Source organism: Styela clava, chromosome 13 (assembly GCF_964204865.1).
Source record: "Styela clava chromosome 13, kaStyClav1.hap1.2, whole genome shotgun sequence".
Taxonomy (NCBI): domain Eukaryota; kingdom Metazoa; phylum Chordata; class Ascidiacea; order Stolidobranchia; family Styelidae; genus Styela; species Styela clava.
In genome coordinates, this window is record NC_135262.1 from 19,139,921 (window position 1) to 19,164,808 (window position 24,888).

General features: G+C 34.1%; 4 protein-coding genes across 5 annotated transcripts; 2 read left to right on the forward strand and 2 right to left on the reverse strand.

Annotated features, from left to right (window-relative positions):
- The first annotated feature begins 355 nt into the window (after positions 1 to 355).
- On the forward strand, positions 356 to 18,062 carry LOC120332282 (E3 ubiquitin-protein ligase MGRN1-like). 2 transcript variants are annotated; one of them, XM_039399494.2, is made up of 16 exons: positions 356 to 559; positions 1,372 to 1,490; positions 1,891 to 1,979; positions 2,302 to 2,490; positions 4,369 to 4,492; positions 10,427 to 10,531; positions 11,249 to 11,296; positions 12,034 to 12,232; positions 12,741 to 12,890; positions 13,663 to 13,773; positions 14,527 to 14,723; positions 15,276 to 15,309; positions 15,754 to 15,819; positions 15,982 to 16,047; positions 16,320 to 16,426; positions 16,718 to 18,062. In XM_039399494.2, exons 1-16 carry the CDS (start codon positions 472 to 474, stop codon positions 16,769 to 16,771), a joined length of 1,746 nt encoding a protein of 581 aa, XP_039255428.2. In that variant the 5' UTR covers positions 356 to 471; the 3' UTR covers positions 16,772 to 18,062. The 2 variants fall into 2 exon arrangements, with proteins under 2 accessions (XP_039255428.2, XP_039255427.2); XM_039399493.2 differs by having other exon boundaries at positions 357 to 559; positions 13,660 to 13,773.
- Positions 18,063 to 18,077: 15 nt separating this feature from the next.
- On the reverse strand, positions 18,078 to 19,383 carry LOC120332283 (SUMO-activating enzyme subunit 1-like). The gene has a single exon (XM_039399495.2). The coding sequence runs from the start codon at positions 19,371 to 19,373 to the stop codon at positions 18,333 to 18,335; it is 1,041 nt and encodes a 346-aa protein (XP_039255429.2). The 5' UTR covers positions 19,374 to 19,383; the 3' UTR covers positions 18,078 to 18,332.
- Positions 19,384 to 19,420: 37 nt separating this feature from the next.
- LOC120332284 (splicing factor 3B subunit 5-like) lies at positions 19,421 to 20,535 on the reverse strand. Its single transcript, XM_039399496.2, has one exon. It carries the CDS (start codon positions 20,446 to 20,448, stop codon positions 20,188 to 20,190), a length of 261 nt encoding a protein of 86 aa, XP_039255430.1. The 5' UTR covers positions 20,449 to 20,535; the 3' UTR covers positions 19,421 to 20,187.
- A 103-nt stretch (positions 20,536 to 20,638) lies between these two features.
- Positions 20,639 to 24,530, forward strand: LOC120330894 (derlin-1-like). Its single transcript, XM_078119484.1, has 9 exons — positions 20,639 to 20,811; positions 21,402 to 21,501; positions 21,594 to 21,705; positions 22,005 to 22,069; positions 22,543 to 22,569; positions 22,747 to 22,842; positions 23,085 to 23,137; positions 23,218 to 23,328; positions 23,575 to 24,530. Exons 1-9 carry the CDS (start codon positions 20,753 to 20,755, stop codon positions 23,705 to 23,707), a joined length of 756 nt encoding a protein of 251 aa, XP_077975610.1. The 5' UTR covers positions 20,639 to 20,752; the 3' UTR covers positions 23,708 to 24,530.
- The last annotated feature ends 358 nt before the right edge of the window (positions 24,531 to 24,888 follow it).

Sequence of the window (24,888 nt, forward strand, 5' to 3'; positions counted from 1 at the left end):
TCAACAATTTTAGGTGAGTGAACACGTAGCCTACTACTTCTCTTTGGCAAAACCTTCCATCTTATATTCTGTTCGTTTTGAATCTTATCTAAGGTTTTGACCAAATGGTTATATTCATGTTTGTGAATGTGATTTGTTTTCTTTCTTAATCGGTGAGTGAACGCGTTTAAATGTCATAAACTTACTTTTAGGTTTTGTTCACTTCCCTGATTCTTTGCCTTTCTCTTTTTTGGGTATTGTTTTATGAATCAAAATAAAATGTATCATCTACTACTAGTAGGTACTAGTGTGTGTAGCATAACAGTTTTTACCTGTCTACTGCATCAGACTCTGCCAGCCTCAAGTTAACTTAGAATATATTAATTTTTCAGTCATAAATCTGGTAAAAGTTTCATTACTGTTCTAGTCTAAGCTAGCCAGGGATCCACATCTAGGTAACTTTTATGCGTGTTTGAAAATCAAAAAGATTCAATGGGATCTTACTTGAGTCGAAGTAATGGCGAGATTCAAGAGCTGGATATATCTACGAATTCTGCTTACCGATATCCTCCAAAAGCAGGTAATATATTTTACAATTCAGTGTTATACTTTTCTAATGTAAGTTATCGTACCTTACTGAATGTACAAAAGATAATTTTTTTACTTTAATCGACCTGATTTATTCTGTTATTTCTTTCCTCTGCTTGTCGGCTTATGTTGAGATAAGATCATAGGCTACTGAAGTTCAGAACTTGACTAAACCCCAACTATGTGAACATGAACATCCTGACATCTGATTTTGTAATGTAAAGTTTTATTTGTAAGTTTTAATCTGGCAATGACATTGGCGAGTCAAGGCAATCGTATTCTTATAAATAGGCATACCACAGTATATAGTAGTAGTATTCAACTCATTATGAATATTAGTATTATTAGAATATTATTTTATTGTGTGCTTAACTGTTTTTGGTGGATGGGCGCGTACTTGTACGTTTTTAACTTTGTACTCGGTCATGCCCATCTTCTAGGTTACCCTGCATTTTATTTGTCTCTTCATTGTTGTTTTGTTTTATGATATAGAGACTTACATAAAATTGATTGAAGTAAAATTGATTCATTGATTAGTTACAGTCAAATCATACGAAAACATATTTTATATAATTTAACGACTGTACAGCTAACGTTAGATATTAGACTGACATAGTACATGTACGGTAATAACAATGACATAACATTATCCCAGCCTAGCTGAAGAGTTTGAATGACCGATAATCTAATATCAATTTGGAATCAATAGCTACTGTTACATATTTGAGTAACATCTCACAATTTTTCTAATACCAAAAGGACAGGTGTGCATAATTTATATGCATGTATATATTTTTCTTTCAGGAAATTATTTTTCATCACATTTTATCATGGGTGGGAATAAATTTGAAACGATGCAACCTGAAGCTTACTTGTTCGGTGAAAATTCAGACTTGAATTTTCTGGGACCAAAACCTCACAATGTAAGTTTGATAATATTTATATTGTTTTTACTTTATATTTTCTACTACAAAATCATATCAATGTTGTAATGCGTAAAAAGTGATTGTGTCCATTATTGCTTAGTTTTCAATGTGGTTGAAAGTTTTAAAGTACAGCTTGAAATGATAAAGAGTATATAACTGAGGAATGGAAAGTTCTGGCACCAGAATCTGTAACATTACAAGCAATACTAATTTGTCTATAGTGATATATTTGTTTTGATCTGGCTTTATGCATCGATCGATTTAATGCTTCATATTACAAAAATTATTTGTTGGGTTAGTTTTAACAAATTAGGATATTATTTATATAGTCTACTTTCAAGTTTTGATATATCTTATAAAATTGCTCAGAACTATGTGGTTTAATTAATATGCTCAGGTTCCTTACAAAGTGTCGTCACCAAGCCAGCCAGTACGAGCTCTTCGATGTTTAGTCAACATACGAAAAGATTCATTGAGACTTGTCAAGTAAGCACAATTGAAACAATTTAATATGTTTTTGATTGAAAATTAGGTTTGACGTCTGCACTTTTAAAAAAATTGTTTTTGAATAAGAAAAATCACATAAGGGTTCTAAAACACAGGTTTACATATCACAAGCCTCATTATATTGACACCCGCTGGTATGAAATATATTGGAAATCAAATGTCACTGCGCTTCCAGCTGAAGCTTATTTTTTTCCTGTTTTTAGATTTTAATTATGATATAGAAATTTAGTGTATCCATTTTCATTCAGTATTCCATGCATAATATAGACAATTATTAAACTTCCTGCAACTATATTTCCAGAGTACCGAGTGCTTTGAATAAAACAGTAACAAATGAAGATGCACCAGTGGAGCAAGATCGACAAATTATAGCAGAGGAAGGGGAAGGACCCTTCCTGTACAATATTGAATTCACATTTGATGCTGACTGTCCATGCTCCATCACTATTTATTACAACGCCACTGAAGAGATGTTCAATAAGAATATTATGTAAGCTTTATGATTTTTTATACAGCATTTATTTGTTCTGAATAAGGCCCTATTACAAACAGTCACTGATATCTAACAATATGTATGGAATTCGTAATATTTGTAAGAATAGGAATCGGTCCGGCTTGGCATTGGCTACCAATTAACAGTATTACACCATGGGTGAACTCAAGATCTAAAGCCCACATAGTTAAGTAACTTGAAATAAAGACAGTTTGTAAAACTTCGTTAGACTTATACTCCATACTTTTAACATGAATTGCTTGGGTCATAATCTATATACCGTATTTTCTCGACTATACGCCTATCACGCGGATAAGCCGACTCCCTAATAACAGCTTCGAAATAGTGAATTTATAAAAATTCGCATATACGCCGTTTCCACAAATCGTAACACGGCGCAGCATCTATTACAGTCAATGATGTTCAATTCAAATTTAATATTCAAATATCGCGATTGGCTACCTTCTTGTATATGGCACACACATTCTAGCGCAGCTGTCCACATTTTGATTAAAACAATTTTCGATTATTATATTTTCTGTTTTATGGTAATGGAAGACAGCACTTTTTTGCGGCACAACTAAATTACTGCCAACATGAAAGGAATTAAATCAGCGCCGACTTGAAGTACCAAACGTATAACATGAGGACATTTTTGATTGAAAATATTTTACAATCATTATTTTATATTAAGGTAGTCGAGATATCCTGAGCAGACACGGCAATAAATTTGGTTATTTTTCGCAAGTCTTCTCAAACATGATTTGTGTGAGCTTCATATATGGGCTGATATATTTTATAATGTATGCCAAAGTGTCTGCCGATTATTTAATTGACTTTGTATACCAGCTGTTATTTGTCTTAATCCTAAAAAACAAAAACGTGGCCGGTGCAATGAAGCACTCCCTGCCCGATAACGGCACTTCAGAAAGAAAGTGATTGATTTATGACCCTTCCGTTTTGCTGACACAGGAAAAACGGAAAACACAGCTGTTGCCTAACCCATGGACGTACAGCACAGTATTTATCACATCATATTCATAGGTTATTTCAACCTTTCAGTTACCGTAAATGAATGTTCAAAATGATTGAAATTACAGTTTTATTGTTAAGAATTAATGCTGTGAGTATTATTCTACCTGAAACTTCTATCTGATTCTTACTTGTGCACAAATGATAACGTTTTGACCACGAGACGGCTGGTAGATAGATCAATGCTGTTGCTCTTATGCAGAAGATACAATTAAATTTAATCAAATACAAGCGGTCACGTTTATGATCAGACAATCACACCTAGACAAGCGATCGCGTGTGTGGTGTGTGCGTGCACGCTCTTTATCGTGAGAATTAAGCATGGTCTGTAGCTGTTGCAATTACCGGCAAGTCAGCATTATATCATTTCGTTGCGTGATCAAAGTCTCGATGCGCGAAGGAGCCGATTTTTTGGTGCTATCTGAGTTATGCGCGCATAAGACGGTCCCATAGTTGGGCAACTTTTTTTTTAGTTTTAAACTCGGCTTATTTGCGAATAAATACGTACTTTCTTTTGTAATTTATATTAATGAATAATTTGCAGAATACTTTAGATGTGGCTTATGACAAATATTCATCAATATAAATGATAAGTTTATAGGGTTTGTTGAGATAAAAGTTACCTGTTTTTGTGGTGCTAATACGCTATAACACTACTAAATAATAATTTATCGATATATACTGGTATATATCATAATATAAATATCCCAATATTTATTGGATTAAGACAATGATTAATAGGTAACCTATATTCCACAATCCACGTTCTCTATATATAGCACGTGAATAGATTTTTTTCTTGAAATAAGCTTGGGAAGTTTTTCAATGGTTTTGTCATTCCAGATATGCTCCTGACCCGGCTCGAGATTGTTCAGACACAGTGCATTTCAATCCTGGATGCAACCAGCAATTTTGTCTTCCGACACATCGAATTGATCCAGCTAAATTAACGAAGTCAAAAGTAGATGTAGGTTATATTTTTCTATTTAGTTATTATTAACTGCTTACTGCTCAAATAGTTTGAATGGTATTATTGGAATTATCGGATTTATTCAGATTAGTAAAAAGTGTTTGTCAATAGCAAGTTTTTGTAAATTTTTCAGTTCTTGTCTATGCCGTTGAAATTGAAGGTATTTCAACAATTTCCTCAATTCTTTCGATATATATATTACAGTGTTAACTCTAAGGAAATTATGAGTGCGAAAGTGCTTCGCAGTCGAAAAAAAAAGTGCGAAAGTGCTTTTTCTGATTTTAACTAGTTAGGTGCCCTAGCTTTCGTTCAAACTCATTTCAAACAGCATAGATACCCGAAAAAGCGCTCCTTCCCTTAATATTGTGAATTGAAGTCTTTCCGTTAACGGAGTTTCGTTTAAACCCCTGTTAAAAACAAGCGAATTCATCAAAGGACACCTGATAAGCACACTTGTCGGGAATAAAAGTTTCGTGCAATCAACCACCAGCGTCAGTAACGAAGCGCACTCCCGCCTGAACAGACACCGATTGATACATGCAGATATTAGTTACTACCGGCCATGGCTAGGGAGGGGGATCATTTGTACAAAACCCGGGCAAAATGACATCCCCATGACCCATCACCAATATCGCTTTAGTATAACACGCTTCCTCGTCCGAAAGAATATGCTTGAAAGTAGTCCGCCCTCTTCCCTTTTAGGAGATTGGTTAACGTCATGTTTCTCCGGCCAGTTTTTCTTTGGGAAATAAGCAAGATCACCATGAAAGTACCGCTGTTTTTATAGATAGAGTGACCTACTTTCTATCGAAGATTTTTTTTCCGAAATATTATGCAAGATCACTTTGAAATCCCTTTCATGAGCTAGCTTGGCCTAATTTATATTATACTGTCTCACGGTTTACGCTAAGACGTGTAATTTTCAAATATCGACTTGCATTGGTTTGCTGCCAGTTAGTTCAAATCGGGTAGAAAACATCATATATTTGCAATTTTTTTTAGAAATGCCATGTACTTCCAGCATTTATAAATAACGCTCTCTCTAATGCTGCAGACCTAGTATGAAGTATTCGCATCTCAACGCCACTTTCAATTACACTAATAGTAATGATGACACCAAAGAGTTTTCCTTTGCGAAGGTACAGGAAATACAACAGGGTGATTCTTGAAAAAAACATGAATGTAAAAAATAAACGAATGACATGATAGTGGTTCCCAAATAATTTTGAGTGTGACGCGAAATACCAATCCATTTGATAAATCTTTTTTAGTCGACCACGTGAACGCCGAAATCCTGGAAATTAAAGTTGAAAGAGAAGTACGCATTCTCACATAAATAATCGCGATATATAATCGTTCATGTGCACAAATCTCACATGTAGCATCGGTTAGTTGTGCATGAAATGTAAAACTCTTATGTGTGTGCGTTTCAATTTCAATAAAATCAAATTCGTTTTTCCATGCACCATTACTTGTAATTTTAATATTAATTGCGTTCCGAGTTTGTAAAGTTTAGAAACCTCTTGTATATACCATTACCACTATTTTGATTGGCTAAAGAAAGATAACACCTAACACGTAACCGCTTTTCGGCAACATGGTATTCCTTTTTCTATCTGCTTTGAACAGAGAAAAAAACATGTGCCCTCTCAGTCATCTGATCACAATCGAAAATCCGTATTCATTTTTTTCGCGATTTCGGCAATCGTTATTATTAAGGGTTTTCGTCGACTGAAAAATAAACATCGTTCTGTTAATTATATATTTCAGGCTATGTTCTTTATATCCTGCCATAATTAGCAAATCTTTATTAAGCAACCCATGATTATAAAATAGCTTTGCTTATCATTTGCTGCTGAATCTTGTGCTATCGCTTGTCAATTATAGCAGAGACGTAAGGAACATATTTTAAAAAAAATTTGAATTTTAAAATTAAACATATTAAAAATGTTTATAAAGAAGTTAGCCACGTTATCAGCGCCAACTAACAGAAAATAACTTATCATAAATCACAATTAAAATTCAGTCGGTAAAAAATGGCGCTAAGGTGATGCCATACAGAACAAAAAGATTTGGTCGCGAGAGTTACCTTAGATGACCGTATAACGATGTTGTTTTATAAGCGGAAGGTAGAACAATCAAATTTAATAAAAAAAAACGGGGGTTACGACACCCGTAACACATCAAGTTCATTAGACATCTAAGACTTCTAAGTTGGTTACTCGATTACTACTATCCTATCAATATTACACTTATTACACCTGTTTGAGTATTCCGGACAATTTCGAATTTGAAATAAACGAAAACTCAACATATCATAATTAATACACAAAAGTAAAATAAACATTCATCGAAAAAGTTATTATTTAAGAACAACAACATAATCGTATAATTCCGCCCAAACCCCGATGTTCGCAAGTGAGATGATAAATAAATACTTTCCGTGAATTCGATAAATCAACTTCTGCAAACAGTCTTGGTGCAAAATATTTCCATCCAGTGATATGCTTACAAATATTCTCTGGGTTAATATCATAACCTCGCCTATAGGACTGGGCAAAATATTCGTATCATTTCAATTTCATACTTTGCGCCAAAAAAGGTACCAACAAAGCTTCCTAATTTGAGAAGAGTCAAAATAAATAGACTATTCGGAATAAATATCCCAGATTTCAAACTCCGTATATTGGCAGCATTAAATAGCCGTTTCATGTAGGAGCCGCACATACATGTACAGGCTATACCCAGAAAAAAATGACAAGTCATAATCCTTTTAATGTGCTTTCAATTAGCTCGTTAGTGATCCCTCCCATCCTTGGCCAAGTAATGTTTCGAAAATGTGAACCTTCCACTCAGCCATGCATGGCGGGTGGAGTGTTGAAATCGTGAACAAGAGTATAACGAAAATCAATCGTGAATTTCGATGTAACAACGCACACTGTCGCCGTCATGAATTGCGCCTAGTAACATCGGAAATGATTAAATTCGTGATATTTTGAGTATTTTTGCACCAATAATTAGGGCGTGATTATCAAAATGGTAAATTTGCAAATTCCGTAAATAAAATTTTAACATTTTAGCTAGAATTATCACCGGGCAGGGGCGCAGCCAGGATTTTTTCAACGGGAGATTAGGGGGAAGTTAAAACATTACACCAAAACTGCAATTCGCGACGACGTAATGCGTTTATAACTAAAATGTAAGGTCGTTACGGCGAAATTTCGCAGTTACGTGTAGCCCGCCTTTCTTTGCCCAACGGTCCCAAGTCCTATTTTTAAACATCGACCATTTATCCGTAGTCAGCGGGCATCCGCATCTAGAAATAAAACATTAAAAATCGCGAAAATTAAATTTGGAGAGATCTATAACTCGCAGATGTCAGTAGTGTCATCATGGTTTATATGTACAAAAACACGCTCGCATGTAACGACGATCAAAATCATGAAAATGTGAAACTATTACTTGAAAATTATTGTTAATGAAGTTAAATTTTTATTGCCATTCAATGATTATTTCATAATTTTGTCATAATCGAAGGCTGCAGTAAATTTTTTGTCGCCGCGATCGTGTTGTTAAACTATATTAAAGCATGTTTTTATTCACTAGCAAATATTAATTCTCACGTAATGGCGGACATCGTAGTTTGGTTTTTATATTTCGGATAGAATTGTGAATTCACATCGGCGAAGATTTTAAAGACAACTATTAATGAGCGCATTCACAACGAAAATTGATTTTGTTCTGATTTTTATCTTCTGTGTAGGATTTGTATCAATTCGTAAATTACCGTCCCGAGTTTAAGCGAACAATAATATTATTACTGACCCCGGGATGCGATATTTGTGAAGCAGATAGTTGACATTTCTATGCTTTTAATTTTAGATCGTGTCTGTGTTACTTTCGTATTAAATAATAATTGAAAAACTCCGCAAATTAGTTATCTCTTGAGTACTCAGTGTTAAGTATTTACGTAACACAGCTTTGGGTTAAAACACTGATAGTAACTAAACACGTGAATAAATCGGCAATAATGGCATTTCGACATGGTCAAAATAATATTTCTCACCAATATCTCATGAAAGTTCCATAAAATACATTATTTGCTTGTCTTACTTACCGACGTTTCTAAATTTACAAAAACGATGTTGACACGCTTTATACAAAATCGTTTCAAATTTATTGTTTCTACATGTTAGCGATAGCCGTCTGGTTAATTCTTACCCGTAACTCATTGTAAAGTAATGTTAATAAATTGTGTTTTGCTTTCCAATGCGCTGTTAACCGCGGTTAAATTCGTTCGTTTTCCGGAATTGCAATCAACAATTACACATTTTTTATTTATCAATATCAGTACCGAATAAAAAAAGATAACATATCGTGAAGACGAAAAAAGTCGTTGAAACTGAGTTGAATTGTTTGCAATTAGCGAGAGATTAGGCACCAGAGCACTCGAGCCCAATGTTTTTAGCATTAGTCGCATATGTAAAATATCCTTAAAGAAGTGCTGTTTATTAAAGTCATCTCGTCTTATGGCCACGCAGAAATGCCTTCATTGCCGAATTATTTAATCACAATTTTAAATCAACATTCAGGATTGGCACAATCTCAGATTCGCGAGGTTTATCTGTAAATTAATACAGACACCATAAAAAAATTATAAAAGTTAATTATCGTCTTAAATATCTGCATTCCGGCATCGATAATAATAATACCATTCGCTTAAAATTGGGACAGTAAATTTACAAACGTTGATAGGTAATATCAAGTCAACGCAAATGTGAAAATGTGTTGAAATTTGTCGTTGATGCCCTTAACAGCTGTTGCCGATGTGAACGCACGCGTAAGCCTGGATTGCCAAACCCAGGATATAGTCGCCAAAACGATTGCAGTGACAAAAACAATTGCTATTATAACGAAATTAACCAGTGGAAAAGGCTTACTTGCTAATTTTTCGACCGACGTTCTAGACTCCTGCTGTGCATAAAAAATATTCCTTATTCGTTAAAAATATTCAATTCGAAAAAATATTCGATTTTGCCCACCCCTACTCGCATATTAATGAGGAAATAGTTTAGATTGATTTTTGACCCTGGTCTGAGTTTGATTTATCGTGAATGACTAGACTAGCTAATACTGAATATCGCAAAATTCCGCGAAACGCCATTTGCTTTTAACATTCGTGGTTACAATAAAATGGCTGTTAAATGTTAATACGACGTATGTATTTTGTCAATTTGGCGATTTTGCAAATCTGTGAGATGCTGCTAAAAGTTTCTTCTAATTTAACAAACAATGGCCCAAGTTTACATTCCATTACTAAACAATGTCGTGTCGAGTATCAGAAATTTCTGAATGGCTCCAGTAAATTCACTAAGAAGAGAACACAGACCTGTCAAACCAGTACTAGAAAATCGTGTACTTTGGTCACAATTCATCGATGTCATTGACGGTCACATGACCACTCTCGTTTAGAGAAACGCACTGCTTTGCATTCGGACATCTGGACGCCGCCGAGCGTTTTCGCGGTCGAAGCGGAATGGAATCGGTGTGCTTGTATAATAATCATATTATAAACAAGAATTTAGCCATTAATGCAAAAGCTTTATCTTCCATGTCTTCACCACATAGGTTAGAATTCCGGTAAATATCGTTATGATATGCAGAATTGAGTTACAAAAGTACTAGTATGTTACTTATTTGTCAACTTAATACGCACACAAAAACATTTGTCAACTTTGAATTTTTATTCCATTCAAAATCGAAAAAAAGTGCTATTTCGCAGTCCCTAAAAAAAGTTGCGAAAGTGCTTCGCAATTTTCGCAAAAAAGTGCGCTAATAGTATACATATATTTTCGATTTTGTATCTATATTTTGAGACAACACACAGTGACGTCATGTAAAATTCCCATTATCATTGTTTTGATATTGCAGTGGACCAAAGGGTATACAAAGATTCCAATTGTTATTCAAGTATGCGCCGACTGTGGACCAACAGTGGTAGGACATAGTCATATCACCTATGCAGAATTTTACAAGGTAAAAAGTTGCAAGACTCTCTTAAGGTTAATTTTGATATGACTTCAAATTTAGATAAATAAAATATAAAATAGCCAGGTTATATTAGTCATTTTTTTTTCATTGGTATATTTTAGTTGGAAATATTAATTGTTTTCTACTTATATAAGGGATGATATAACTACACATATAGACACACTCATAGTGACTTCTGCTGTGGCCCATGTATGCCTAAGTGAAGTTCAGTCAATTTCTATTCGAAGTTGTAAATATTTAACTTTTATTCTATTGACATTTTGAGATACAATGTAATACAGAGAATGACTTGTTTTGTAAATATTGTTGTCAGGATATAGTTGTTCAATCGACAGTTCAATTATTGCAACATTATAAACCCAATTCGGTTGAATTGTTTTTGTATTTAGAGTGGACAGTGAAATTTTTATCAAGTATGTCCATAAAATATAAGCTATCTTAATACATCCTTTTGTCTATATTATGCCGATGTGTGCTGTGTTGTGAACTGAGCCTGCTTGATTTCACTTAGAAGCGAGAGCTCTAAACTGACTAACTTGCTATTCTGAAAACATTTAAAAAAATATAGAATCTTAAATATATTCTGAATCGTATCAAAAAAAAAATTATACTTAAAAAACTTGAGTTTTATTTAGTTGGAAATTGAAATACATTTTCTTAATATAATAAACTGGTAATTGCCATTCCTAAATTATATTTCAGCCATCAGACAGCACATGGTCAATCAGAACTGTAAAGCAGAAGCAAGCAGTGAGTCCTTCTTTAATAAATTAAATAGAATTACTACCATTTTTAATCGATTAACAAAGATGTGCCAGTTCTTGTTGATTCAAAATCCCGTTACTGTCAGTGAAATACTTCTTATTGTTATGTGCGTGGTTCCGTTACCATATTGTTTTGGACCTTTATGCTATGATTTATGGTAGATAAAATATTTTATCATATGGAAACAACAACACTAAATATATTAATTCCCTATTTGAAATGGTACTCCTGTAGTATGTATACCAGGTTAGGTCATAATTTCATTCCGATTTCCTTTATTTTAGTTCTATTATGAGTTCAGGTAATGGCCGTGTTAGCCAAGTAAATATACCCCCTACCTTTTATACAACTTGATGTAACGCAGATGAACAAAATCAGTTACAATTACACCCATATTGGTACACACACTTCTGGAGCACCTTTGAAATATATTATTTACTTCTATATTAATGTCAATCTAATGGGGATTAATTCAAATAGAGTGGAGTTCAACTTAGATGACTGCGGAATATACAGTTTTGTTATTTATACTTTTGATCAGCTTTTTACTGACAATTTTTTTACGATTGCGTGAAGTTTGCTACTCAGAAGGGGGTGGGGTCAAAAAAAATTTTTTTTTTTTCACAAAAATAGATAGGTAAACAGTTTTGAGATATATTACTTAGGATTTTTGACTGAATTAAATATTCACATTTTCGCGTTAACATAAAATCTTTTAATAGATTGATGGTGTGTGCTACCTTATTCAAGAAATATTTGGAATTGAAAACAAAGCTCCTACGAGCCAGAATACAAATGATAATGAAGATGACGATGATAATGATTTAGATGACGATGGTTCTGATTGCGTCGTTTGTTTATCAGAAACCAGAGACACTCTGATATTACCATGCAAACATTTGTGCTTATGCAGTTCTTGTGGTGAGTATAATGTTTGCAGCTATATTTTGGTTGCAAGCTTTTCAAAGGTTTGATCTCAGATTCATATTGCATGCCCCATCTTACCCAACTTGTTATAAATTCGCTAGGCAATGCTGAAGCGGAGGTGATCCTGGCAAGGGGTGGTTTTGGGGGGTCGAAACCCTCCTTTTTGACATGTAAAAAAAATCAAAGCATCTTTCTGTATCATACATATCAATTTTTTGTAGCTTGAGACGCTTTTTAGACCCTCAAGACTCATGAAATCACACCTTTTTCGTCATTCGACCAGACCCGCTAGTTGTTTCCATCAAACTCGGCAAATAGAAATTTCAGAACCTCCCCCCTTTGAAAATTTCTGGCTTCGACCCTGGATCCTGGTTCTTAAAAAAAAAATTTGCTTTTTATCGTTAGATGTCAGTATTGTTCCGAGTGAAAGGTGTGAATGAGCATCATATTAAAAAAGAATAATTATTATTGTAGTGAAATCAAAACAAGATACTATTTTCAGCAAACCAACTGAGATATCAGCAAAGTGGCTGTCCAATATGTCGACAATCTTTTCGAGCTTTACTGCAAATACGAGCAGTGAGAAAGAAAACAAATCAACCACCTCTGACAACTGAGTCGAGAAATTCAGAACGTCGGGACTCTAATACAGGTGATTTAAGTTTTTAGTTATTGGACTAATATTAATCTACTCTTCAACCTAAATATTAATGTATCATTGTCTTACTATTGCAAAATTTTTTATTATCAAAATGTGACAAAAACCTGTCTATAGGTTGGATTTGCTGGAATAATTTCGTTTAATTGTATAAATCTGCCATTATGCTGTGACATATCCAATACCTATTCAACATTAATTATAGATTCTAGATCAGGATTGTGCAAGGTTTTTGAACCAGGGGCCAAAATTTTTACTTACCTAGACTGGCGGGCCATTTAAGTGTGGCAAGAATGCGTAAGCTATGAACAAAAAAGAATATTTTTAGGGGAGCGTTATGGGGACGTTGACATCGGATTTCGCCGTTACGAATTTGAAAAAAAATATTTTTTTTTAAATTAGAATTTTTGATCCATGTGATATCTTCCAGAAATTAAGTACAGAACGTAAGTCAAATTTTCTTAATCATAGGATTATGATCGATCATGTATGATTAAGTACATTTTCCTGATAATAGATATATGCCATTATAATCTGGGAAATCAGTTCTGAAATAGCATATCATAAAAGAAAGTGACGTAAATCAAAAGTGGGGCAAAAAGCGTGGGACATAAAAAAAAAATTTTTAAGCCTTATTCCAGTCATTGAAAACATTGAAGGTTATTTTTCTTGGCTGATTTCCACCTTACCACCATTTTAATGTATGAATGCCACTATGTAATATATTATGTTAAACATATTCGACTTTTTCTCGAAATTTCAGAAGATAATGATGGGGAAGATGAAGCAGAAGTCATTGTACCAGTACCGCCAGGTTATCAAGTTGTTCCTCTCATTGAAGCAATCAAAGGTGATGTCGTGACGTCAAAGCCAAGAGGTAATTTCATTCTTTCATGAAAAACATTTTCTCTGCAGTTCGATAAAGAATATTTCAAGATCTTTCCAGATTGCTGATGGTATAATGATGAGTAGGGATTATGAGATTACTGAACATGCAATATTAATTATTGTGTCAATACTGCAAGAGATTAGATAATCAATCACATATTGCCATTGACATATAATCATCTTACACTTACATGTTCTGCTTTAATAAATAGTTTTTGATTGTGATAATTTCAAAAAGATTGGTTAAATATTATAAAATAATTTGTGGTATTCCAAATCGGGATTTTATGTTTTTGCTTGCTTTTCTGGAATCACGGTACTCCCGTATTTTATTGTTGTGTGTACCAGATTAGGCTATAATTTTATTCTGATTTTCCCTATTTTAGTTCTATTATGAGTTCGGGAACTGTCTGTATTAGCTAAGTTAGTATACCCCCTGCCCATAGGCTTCTGTCACTTTACATAACTTGATGTAACGTAGGCGAACAAAATGGGTTACCTCCATATTGGTACACATACTTATGGAGTGCTGGAATCACTGTGCGTAACGTCTATTGTCTCAGCCTATTACTCATTGGGGAAAAGTGCATCACAAATTTATCGTAATTACGATTTGTCTAGTTGTTTCAAAGTGCTTTTGGAAGTTTATATATTCAGTTACGTTTGATATTCACAATGATATCGTAAACTTCCAAGTTCCAATTGTATTTTTTAAACTAATTACAACGAAAACATCATACAGCTGTGCCAAGTCTTGAACCCTCAACATCGGTAACAAATGTAACGGTTGTTGATGAGACAGTTCGAGCTTCAACTCCAGATCCATCAACTTGTCCTTCAACAAGTTCAGGAAATGTAATACAAGATGAAGATGTCACTAATTCTGATAGTGATGCCGATGAACCTAAAATCCACCCGGAAAGCCCTGTTCTTGTGAAGGTTAGTAATACTTATTTCTGAGTGATTCTGTGAACGCGTATCTTGATCTTAACTATAACATTGAATCATACATTATCTCAATTCTTAGTTACGTATTAGTGCATGGGTGTGCAAACTGCGGTCCGCGAGCCAAATGTGGCCCACGAGAAAAAATTGTGAGGTTCGTGGAGAGGCGCCAATTTTGGATGGTGTGCGGCCTGCGTTATCAATTTGGTTTAATCTGGTACGTGAAAATAATTCCGATCCCTTTACATTGCAAAGCATATAACTGAGTCCAAGTTTTTTTTTATGCGTATGACGTTACAATGCCCTAACAGCTAGCTTTTGCGAAACGAACAACGCACGTCATGAGATCAATAACCAAAATATTTGTGCCTGCAACTACTATAAAGCTTATGTTAAATAAATATGCACACAGTTTCACCCAGTTATTTGTATCTGGCCCTACTATATTACCGTGCTAAAACGCTTAAAGGTTGCACACCAATGTATTAGGCTATTGGTTTTGATTTTTATAACTGTTAAATTGTATTCATGAATTTTGTTTTACAGGAAGTTGCTAAATCTGCAAATGAGGTTGAAAAAGGTATGAATTTGTATAGTATATCGTAGCAACGCAACAATCTTTTTTTTACCTTACTTCACGCTAGATTCTAACTATCAATCAGATATGAGTTCTATAGAAATCTCGTATTTGTCCTATTCTTGATTGTGATTTGGCAAATATGGGGAAAAACTGTGTTTACATTTTAACCATTCGTTATAGTACTGTTAGATTACAACTTACAATACTTCCCTTTTATCTGCTGCCTTTATTGATAGTTTTACCTGTTTTATATGCCACTGATGCTATGTCAATGTATATTTAACAGTATGTGTACAACAAGAATTGTGTGAAATGGCCACAACGCCGTAATTTTTTTACCAATCATAATTTAATTTTGTGCTTTTGAATGGTTTTTATTACCATTGGATAATTTTGCAAATAAAAATAAAATAAAAATGTTGTCTACATTTCACTTTATTCAAGAAAATGAAGACCAGCAAGAACATGAAGAGAATTCAGAGCATGAATATGCTGAAATCGGTCTTTCAGGTGAATATCTGGCTTGTCCCATATTGTCAGGAATATCTTATCCATCTATGTGTAATAAAATTGGGCATGAAAAAATAAGTCACTTCTGTTTATTGGAGTACTGTCTTAGAATATTCTATACAAGAATCATGCAATGATTGTAACGTTTGATAATTTTTTAAGCAAATGAAGACCAACAAGAACATGAAGAGACTCCAGAGCATGACTATACTGAAATCAGTCTTTCAGGTGAATATCTGGCTCGTCCCATTTTATCAGGAACATTTTTGTTTGCTTATACCAATAAATATGCACATTATTTAAAATATTTTACAGCAAGTTGTTTTTGGTGAATTGATTTGATAAAGCGAGGGATATTACTTCTTACCCATGTGTAATAATATTGGATATGAATAAGCCATTGCTATTAATAATAATGAAGTGATAAAGCATATTGTAGAATATTTTATACTCCGTACGAAGAATGCACTCTCAGCGAGAAAATTTTTACCAACATATAGGTGTATCGAATACTGAAGAAATTGGCACAGAAAGTACTGAAAGCCAGAAAAGTATAGAAGAACATTTGCCTGAATCTGAAGAAAAAGGAGGTACTGCATCAGAGCAGGTAAATTTTGAAGCGAGTATTGTTAGTGATATACAAAAAAACTTCGGCTAATTAATCTACCCCGCAAACAAGACAAAGCCTATTTTTAGCAATAAAAAAGAGGACTTTTCCATATAGTCCTCCAGTAAGACTAAATCATGTTTGAGAAGACGAAAAATAAGCCGACCTCAGAAAAAATAAAATCAGCTGGGAAATACGGCATGTATGGGAAGAAAATTTGGGTAACCTTCTCTTCTTGTGGATAATGAGAAGTACTTGCTAACCACTAATTAATCACTTTTATTCTGTCAGCCATCCAGTTCCATGGAATACCAAATCAATAAGGACGGAAGCATTGAAATTTGATAGTTTTAGAATACACTGAGAGTCTCAGCAAATTGGAATATACTTTTGTTCGCCTATATTTGGATGGAACATACCGTAGTGTGCTCTATCTGTTACCCATTTGTAATTTATATATCATACTTTTCATTATTTGTGTGATTGTGTTCACTTTTATGCACTTATTTGTATATAAAACATTTTTGACTTCTCTCCTTTTCCTGGCAGATGTTGTCACCACTCACCAGATTTAAACATTATGGTTATACTCTATTTTCTGTTATAAATGGCCAGGTATATCAGTCTTGACTACCCAGGCTTACCCTAATGTCTGGTTGAAGCATACTGCATGTATGAACATTGAAAAACCTGGCTTTTCATATATTTTCTCCTTTACATCTACATTTTTTTTCTCGTCTCTCTGCATACAATCAAATATTTTATTATCTTTTCAATATTGAGACAATTGTTTGTATATTTGTTCAAATTCAAGATGAAATCGTATTTTATTAACGTATGTATACATGTGTGTTGGAAATTTTATTCCGTTTGTTGGCCCAGTATGTATGAAAATCCTAAATATAATGCCATTAGAATGCTACAAGGTTTGTGGAGTCCAGAGCATACATAACAAGGATTGTCCAGGTACCTTAACGAGTTTTTTGACCGGTCAATAGACTAAACGATTAATGCAGGTAAGCTATATAGACCATGATTGGGTTATCTATTTTATATGTAAACGATGTCTCTTTTAAATTAGTTTTGAACTGGTTATAAATCAATTGATTTAGGGCAGTGGTGTGCAACCAAATTCGCCTACAATGAAAAAAAGTGTGCGGCCCACGATGGAGCGCTAATTTTTGATAATGTCCGGCCCATGAATTTTCAATTTAGTTAAATCTGGTTCGTGCCATTAATTTCAAACTCTTAGCGTTTTAAGCCTAAACCCGAGTCCAATTAATTTATCTATGGCACAACCATTTTCGTGTTTTAACTACTAGAAAGCCTTTGTTAATCAAAGGTACTCTACATACAGCCTGTGGTTTCACCCAGATATTTGTATCTGGCCCTCCTGTATGAATGAATGAAATTTAGAGTGTAAAAGCCCCCCTTTCAAATTAAAAAATGATTCTATTCCAAGATAACCCGCAATAGCTTAGTTGACATTCGAATGCACTCATTCGCTATTTTATTCTACTTTCTTCACTGTAATTACATCTTTCCAATCAATCAAATAATTTCAGTTTATTGCTTTGGTGTACAGTACAGCAGCTATTTTCTGATGACATTGAATATATATAACATGAAAAAAGAGCTTATTTGGTGTCATTTTCTCTTAGTTATCAGGCTAGGAAAAGGTTATTAAGAATACAAAAATACAAAGTAAAAAACCAGAAAAAAAAATCAAGCCATTCTGCCAACCAAGTGTAGTAGGGATGACTAGAAGAGAACAGATTAGGCACTTGTTCAATTCTGAACAAATGTCTGTGCCCAGCCCTTGTGCTAGTGCTAGTAATTTTAAATTCTATTGTTTTATGTAGTTGCATTTAAACTGCAGAATTATGCTAATGTGAGATTCCATCCGTTATTTAAAAGGTGGACAAATTTGATCTACTATGCCAGCATGACTACGACCATTGTAGAAAAAATAGTTATTATGTGGAGCATCTCGTTGTGATGCAGCTTTTATGATTTCTTGGCCCAATACCCCACCAGTTATCGCACAAATTGGATTCAGTTCGGAAATACAAAATTGAGGAAATTCTTCAGGAATGTAAGTTTCTGAAACATTTGAATCCTTGAGAACCTCATTTCTCAGTTCTAGGAGTAAATTTTGATCTTCTTTGCCGAATGTTGGACTTCGACCCGTCTTTTCCTTGAATTTGTCAATTACTTTAATGATAAAAAAAATATATGATGATTGTCGCATCATTCTCCTTGATCTTGTTGACCAATCCTCAGTTAAAGATTCTTCAAGGCTACAAAATTCATCTGTAACTTTTACAAGAATCTTTTCTTCTTCTTTTTTGCCCTTTTCATCTAGTTTGCTCTTTTTTGCTTCTGGTTCTCCATCAAGATCATACTTTATCTCTTTTTTCACTTCTTCACGCACAAAATCATGCATCCCCAAATCAGCAAAGCAATATCCATAAAATCCGAAAACATCACCACAAAAGAATTTGATTCCAGATGATCTGCATATTAAATTAATTCTTATCCTTTCTTCGAATGGTACCTCCGTTAAACAAACTATATCAAACTCTCGAAAAAAATCATCCGGTTTATCCGAAATTGGCATCTTATCGCATGATACGATTACATTTGGATTGAGCGGCTGTGTTCGGGCCATTGATGCTTCTGCTCTATTTTTTCCCATGTCTAAATGAGTTACAAGAAGCTGAGAACCCATATCAGACTCTGAAACTACTTTGTCATCAAGCATTGTCAAAGCCTTTACACCTGCAAGTACAACATTTTTGACCACCTCAGAAGCAAGTCCACCGATTCCAACAACAAGAACTTTAGCTTGACGAAGACGTTTTTGTGCATCAAGTCCCCACAATCGAATTTGGCGATCATATTGTGCAAACTCCTCGGCAGTAATATCAGCTTCTTTTTCCATCATTACAATGTTGAATATTTGATAGAATTAAGATTTTAAAAGATTACTACCTAAATAAAAAACATTTGCAGTACAATATCATGTTTCAAGAAATGAAGTCGAAGAAAAAATTGACATGAGCATGAATAATATATCGTTCGAATTAGGTGAGACAAGAGAAATGACAAAAATAAAGTTGTTTCAAAAAAAGTTTCCCTGCCTGATCGGGGCTACATTTTGATAAAATAACTCAAAATGAATTGTTTTTAAAGCTGTGCTTAGTGGAGTTGTACTGACAAGAATTACTGATTTGATTCAATCCATTTCAACAATTAAAACATGACAAATTTATAAAACAGGATGGCTTCAAAATTGAAAATTTCGAAACACATTCATCTATAAACGCAAGCCACGATGGATAGATAGCCACAATTATTTAACCTATTACAATAGAAAATATTAGGAACATATCTCTATTTGTAAATCATTTTAATTCTGTAATTATGGACCTACATTTATTAGCAGTTTGGATATGAAAAATAATACTTGATTGAATAAAATAGTTTAATTTCATATGGACTTCTTGTCTAGAGCTTTATTCATAGTGAAATCAAATTAATTTCATCAAGATAGTAATATCATTTCAAATTAAATACAAAGCATTGCAGTATTTCCTGTGAAATATTTCAGTTTTAAACTTCTCAAACAACTAAATATTAAAACTAGTAAGAACATGGCAGTTCATGCTTCATAACACTAGTCAATTTTGAGGTGGGTATGACATGTGTCTCAGATCTGCAGATGTCAGTTTCCAAGCGCTTTCCAATTAAATCACACTTCAATCAACATTTGGACGATCAGGAGGTGGTCCACAAGGTTGGAACATTCTTTCTAACACATTAAATCGAACTCGAGCTCTTGTTTCGTTTTCCGCAATAGCAATGTGACTTAGAAGATCCGGGTGACCAATGTAAGAAGCAAGACTATCACGATGTTGATTTGTCAACCATTCCCATTTTGTAGTGTCAGAGTGTCCAGTACCGACATATTTCGACTGCAAATGCTCCATTTGAGAAAATATATTATATCGATCCCCCATTTTGATTGATATTTTGTCTCTGTACACTCACGAAATACTTATTCTCACTACAAACAACCACCAAATGCCAAAAGAAACCCAAAGTACGGTAATCCTTCCTGGATCTGATCACAAGGTGGTGCACATGTGTCTGTCAATATATTTGTCAAGTCATACTACGTCATTATATCTACATTATTGTGCATAATTTGAGACACGTCTGCAAAGAAGAACTTGTTGTTTGCTGGTTTTTAAAGTTTTCATTGATATTTTGTCAGTTTGTCGTGAGTATTAGGTGTAGTTTTATAATAAGGGATATTCAAAGATGGCGTCTAATGATATTGGAGACTGGTATCGTGGAATACCGAGAATAACTCGTTATTGGTAAGTTACCGGTACGTAAATTTTTTTACCAACTGACTGTAGTTACACTCCAATCAGACAATACAGGTAGGCTACACAGGTACAGTTTACACACAGTCTTTGGGTCCAACAGTCAGGTATTCATTATATAGTACTGTGCCTATCTACCAGTACCTAGCTTCATACCTCATGTACTTCCAACATCGGCGCGGCGGTGTGGCTCAATGGGTTAAGCATTAGGAATACGCTCGCCACCGCACCTCTAATTACTCTGCGTGGGTTCGCATCCCATGCAGAGATGGTTATGTGCGAGAGGATTGCTGGACTCCTCGCCGTCGTTGGGTGGTTCACGTAACCGCTGGTCGGTTACGGCTTCCTCCACCACCAAGTCCATGCTTCCGAAAACAAACAATACAGTATAACTAACTAATCCCATACCCGACTTGGAATGGGACTCTCGTCTAACCGGACGAGAGGCCGTGGTTTGCCATATGGATAAGCCGTCTTATCGGCTTTCCTCTCCCCCGGGATAAATATGTAAATCCTATCCTATCCACTGTAGTACTGATGTTCTGTAATATACCATTATTTTACACACATTCTCTTTTCAGGTTCAGTGCATCAGTTGTAGTTCCACTTGTGGCCAAATTTAACATTATTAATGGAATGCATTTGATCTTGGATTGGTACAGTTTATTCAGTAGATTTCAGGTAATTTGTTATATATTTTAATACTAATTTTTGATGTATAGAAATGTTAAAATATTGACCATAATTATACTTTCTTTCACTCCTTGTTTCAGATATGGCGTCCATTCACTGCTGCTGTTTATTACCCAATAACACCGATGACTGGTTTTCATTATCTCATTATGTTATATTTTTTGTACAGTTATTCAACAAGACTTGAAACTGGTGATTAATTTTCTTACCTAATTTTTTATTACACATCATAATAATCCTTGTTCATCATCTCAATTGTTTTTAGCAGAGGTCACATTTTATATTGCTTTATAAATAATGTTTATTATGACTATTTCTTTTTGGTTCATCCTGGTATATCTTGGTATTACCATTTTGTCGTCTGCTACCAGAAATTATGAAATTAATATTTTAGTTTTATATTTTATCACATGGGAGAGGAAAGCCGATTGGATGACTTAATCACACACGCATTCTTTCTATATTTAATTCATTTATACATTTACATACAGGTATATTTGAAGGGAGACCTGCAGACTATGTTTTCATGCTTGCTTTCACATGGCTTACTACAGTGGTAGGAACTATTTTCATGAATGTAGCCTTGCTCTATACCTGATTGTAGTTGTTGAAATTATAGTAGTAGCCTAACCTTCTTACATTTCTCAAAGCATGAATCGTAAGTGATCTACTTGGCCAAGTATTGAATCACTTTTCGGTTCTGTTCAAATTTACCATATTTCTTATATTCGACAATCGCAATTTATGATGACTGAGTAGTCAATTTATTCTCAAAAAAAGTTGAAAATATCATGTTCCTTATTATTAGGATTTATGCATTCAAATTTTATTGATTATTCAATGTTTCTATGTTTTACATTTTTGGCTTTATTCATGAAAAATTTTAATACATATAAATTCTTGACTTTTTCATTCAAACTTGAAAATTATAATAACTTATTACATTTCATAGGAGCAAATTAAGCCATGCATTTTTTTCATTCTGCCCATCTGAATTAATTTAACCATACCTGTTTTTTTTTAATTCAGGGATTGGCATTGGCTCTGGAAATCAGGGTAAGTTAATTTAATTATGCTTTCATCATTTCAATATGCTTAAAATATCTAGAAGACTAAGACTCACATACTCAGTTTTGGAGTTCATCAAAGTAATCCAACATTATAATGTCACCAGTGCTGAGCATTTATAAGCACGTTAAAAATGATTTTCATTACTTATATATTTATTTTTAGATCATGTTTGATTTACTCATTTTCTCTGCTTTGTACGTTTGGTGTCAAATAAATCGCGATCAAATTGTATCATTCTGGTTTGGAACCAGGTTTAAGGTGAGTTTATTTGTAGAAATTTAGACAATTATAATTGTGTATTGAGTGTCTATTTCATGTTCTGTAAATTTATGATTTCATTCTGACTAAAGATTTTCACACTGTATTCACATAATTTGTACCACTTAAATGTAAATATGCCAATAATATTAAATTGTGCTGTTTGCCTCAAAGCGGCACCATTTTTATACTTGTGGGATAGAATTGCTAGGAGTACTGTAAAAATTTACTCTATTTTCCAGGCCGCTTACTTACCATGGGTTTTGTTTGCATTCAACATGATTATCAGAGGAGGGTAAGTTCTGAATTTTTCATTTCAACTATATTCAAATACTAATTGGTCATACAGAGATATTACATCATTTTGCATTACAGAGGAATGTCGGAACTACTTGGTATATTTGTTGGTCATCTTTACTTCTTTTTGAAATTTAAATATCCTCAAGATTTTGGTGGAAGAGCATTATTGGAAACACCTCAGTTTTTGTGAGTAATGTTTGTTTGTTACGAACATTTGGATGCATTGTCGTCTACCATTTTTATTATCAACTTTTAATGCTTGTGGAATTAAGATTTAAAAATTAGCAGTGTATGAAAAAGGGTATCAGAAATCAGAAACACAAAACGAGTGCAGAATGAATAGTATAACTTGCAGCGAATGATCAATAACTTTTTTTCATTTTTTTGCCACTCTTTATATGACTAAATTGCTAATCTTATTTTATTTACTAGATATAAATACTTTCCCAACATGCGAGGTGCTGTATCAGGGTTTGGTGTTGCACCACAGTCTCGACGTGCTGCACCAGCTGATGATGGTGCTCACAGATGGGGTGGTGCTGGTCAACGGTTGGGCGGAGACTGAGATCTTATTCATGAAAAGAACTTGGTTTATCAAAGATGCGTTCTTGCTTCTATTAGTTGAAAACATGTGTCTATCTGTGAAGCTTAAATAACAAAAACAGTAATTCTACACTCTACTATTTTGGGATTCTGTATTTATCATATATGACAGTAAATGTCAAAAATATTTTGGTGAAACAGACGAATATAAGTCGAAGATAAATTATTACTTGACTGAAAAACTCTAAAAGTTTTCTATATTGCACTATTGTTAAAACCTTGTTTCATTTTGTCTGGTGAATTGCTAATAAAGACGTTTCAGTAATATCTCAATTCTCAATTTCGCAAAAATCTGATTGGCGGGTGCTCGCCATGTGGACAGTTTGCAATCATCATTTTCCATTTTAGCTATTTATTAGTGACAATAGTCTTTAAGTAGCAACGTATTGCAATAGAAATGTTTCAATTTTTCATCTTGTGTCTTTGTTTATGAATAGATCAACAACAAACCTTATTTATTGTCCTGGCTCTGCTATTTCTGATGTTAACTTGGTTTAGAACAATGCATTTTTGAGATAATGACGCCCATGCCATGTTTAACAAAGATTTGAAAATTAACCTCAACAACAATCATTAATTACAGAAGGAAAAATGCAAGAAATTTAACGACTTTTTTCCGGTTGCATATTTTATAATCTGAAATGGTGCCGAGGGGCTGCTCAATATGAGCATCATCAACTTGTTTTTATTATTTTCCTTATTAGTTCTGTTTTACACAAATAGACACAATTAATTAATTCTGTTTTACACAAATAGACGCAGAAAATTTAATGATTCAATTATGATTCCTGTGTCTGTCTTTCATTTTTTCCACGAAAAGTATGACAGTAACGAAGTAGGACAGACTTCGAGCGCAAGGGGTTTGAGCAACCAAACCGGGAGGATAGGATTTACATATTTATCCCGGGGGAGAGGAAAGCCGATAAGACGGCTTATCCATATAGCGAACCGCGGCCTCTCGTCCGGTTACAATTCCAAGTCTGGTATGGGATTAGTTATATTGTTTGTTTTTTCGGAAGCATGGACTTGGTGGTGGAGGAAGCCGTAACCGACCAGCGGTTACGTGAACCACCCAGCGAAGGCGAGGAGTCCAGCAATCCTCTCGCACATAACCATCCCTGCATGGGTTTCGAACCTACGCAG

Coding starts and splice junctions, on each gene's coding strand:
- LOC120332282 (XM_039399493.2), top strand. CDS start 472: ATGGGATCTTACTTGAGTCGAAGTAATGGCGAGATTCAAGAGCTGGAT. Junction 12,233..12,740: donor GTGCTTATGCAGTTCTTGTG/GTGAGTATAATG, acceptor TACTATTTTCAG/CAAACCAACTGAGATATCAG. Junction 16,048..16,319: donor TACTGAAATCAGTCTTTCAG/GTGAATATCTGG, acceptor ACCAACATATAG/GTGTATCGAATACTGAAGAA.
- LOC120332283 (XM_039399495.2), bottom strand. CDS start 19,373: ATGATGGAAAAAGAAGCTGATATTACTGCCGAGGAGTTTGCACAATAT.
- LOC120332284 (XM_039399496.2), bottom strand. CDS start 20,448: ATGGGGGATCGATATAATATATTTTCTCAAATGGAGCATTTGCAGTCG.
- LOC120330894 (XM_078119484.1), top strand. CDS start 20,753: ATGGCGTCTAATGATATTGGAGACTGGTATCGTGGAATACCGAGAATA. Junction 20,812..21,401: donor CCGAGAATAACTCGTTATTG/GTAAGTTACCGG, acceptor TTCTCTTTTCAG/GTTCAGTGCATCAGTTGTAG. Junction 23,329..23,574: donor TTGGAAACACCTCAGTTTTT/GTGAGTAATGTT, acceptor TTTATTTACTAG/ATATAAATACTTTCCCAACA.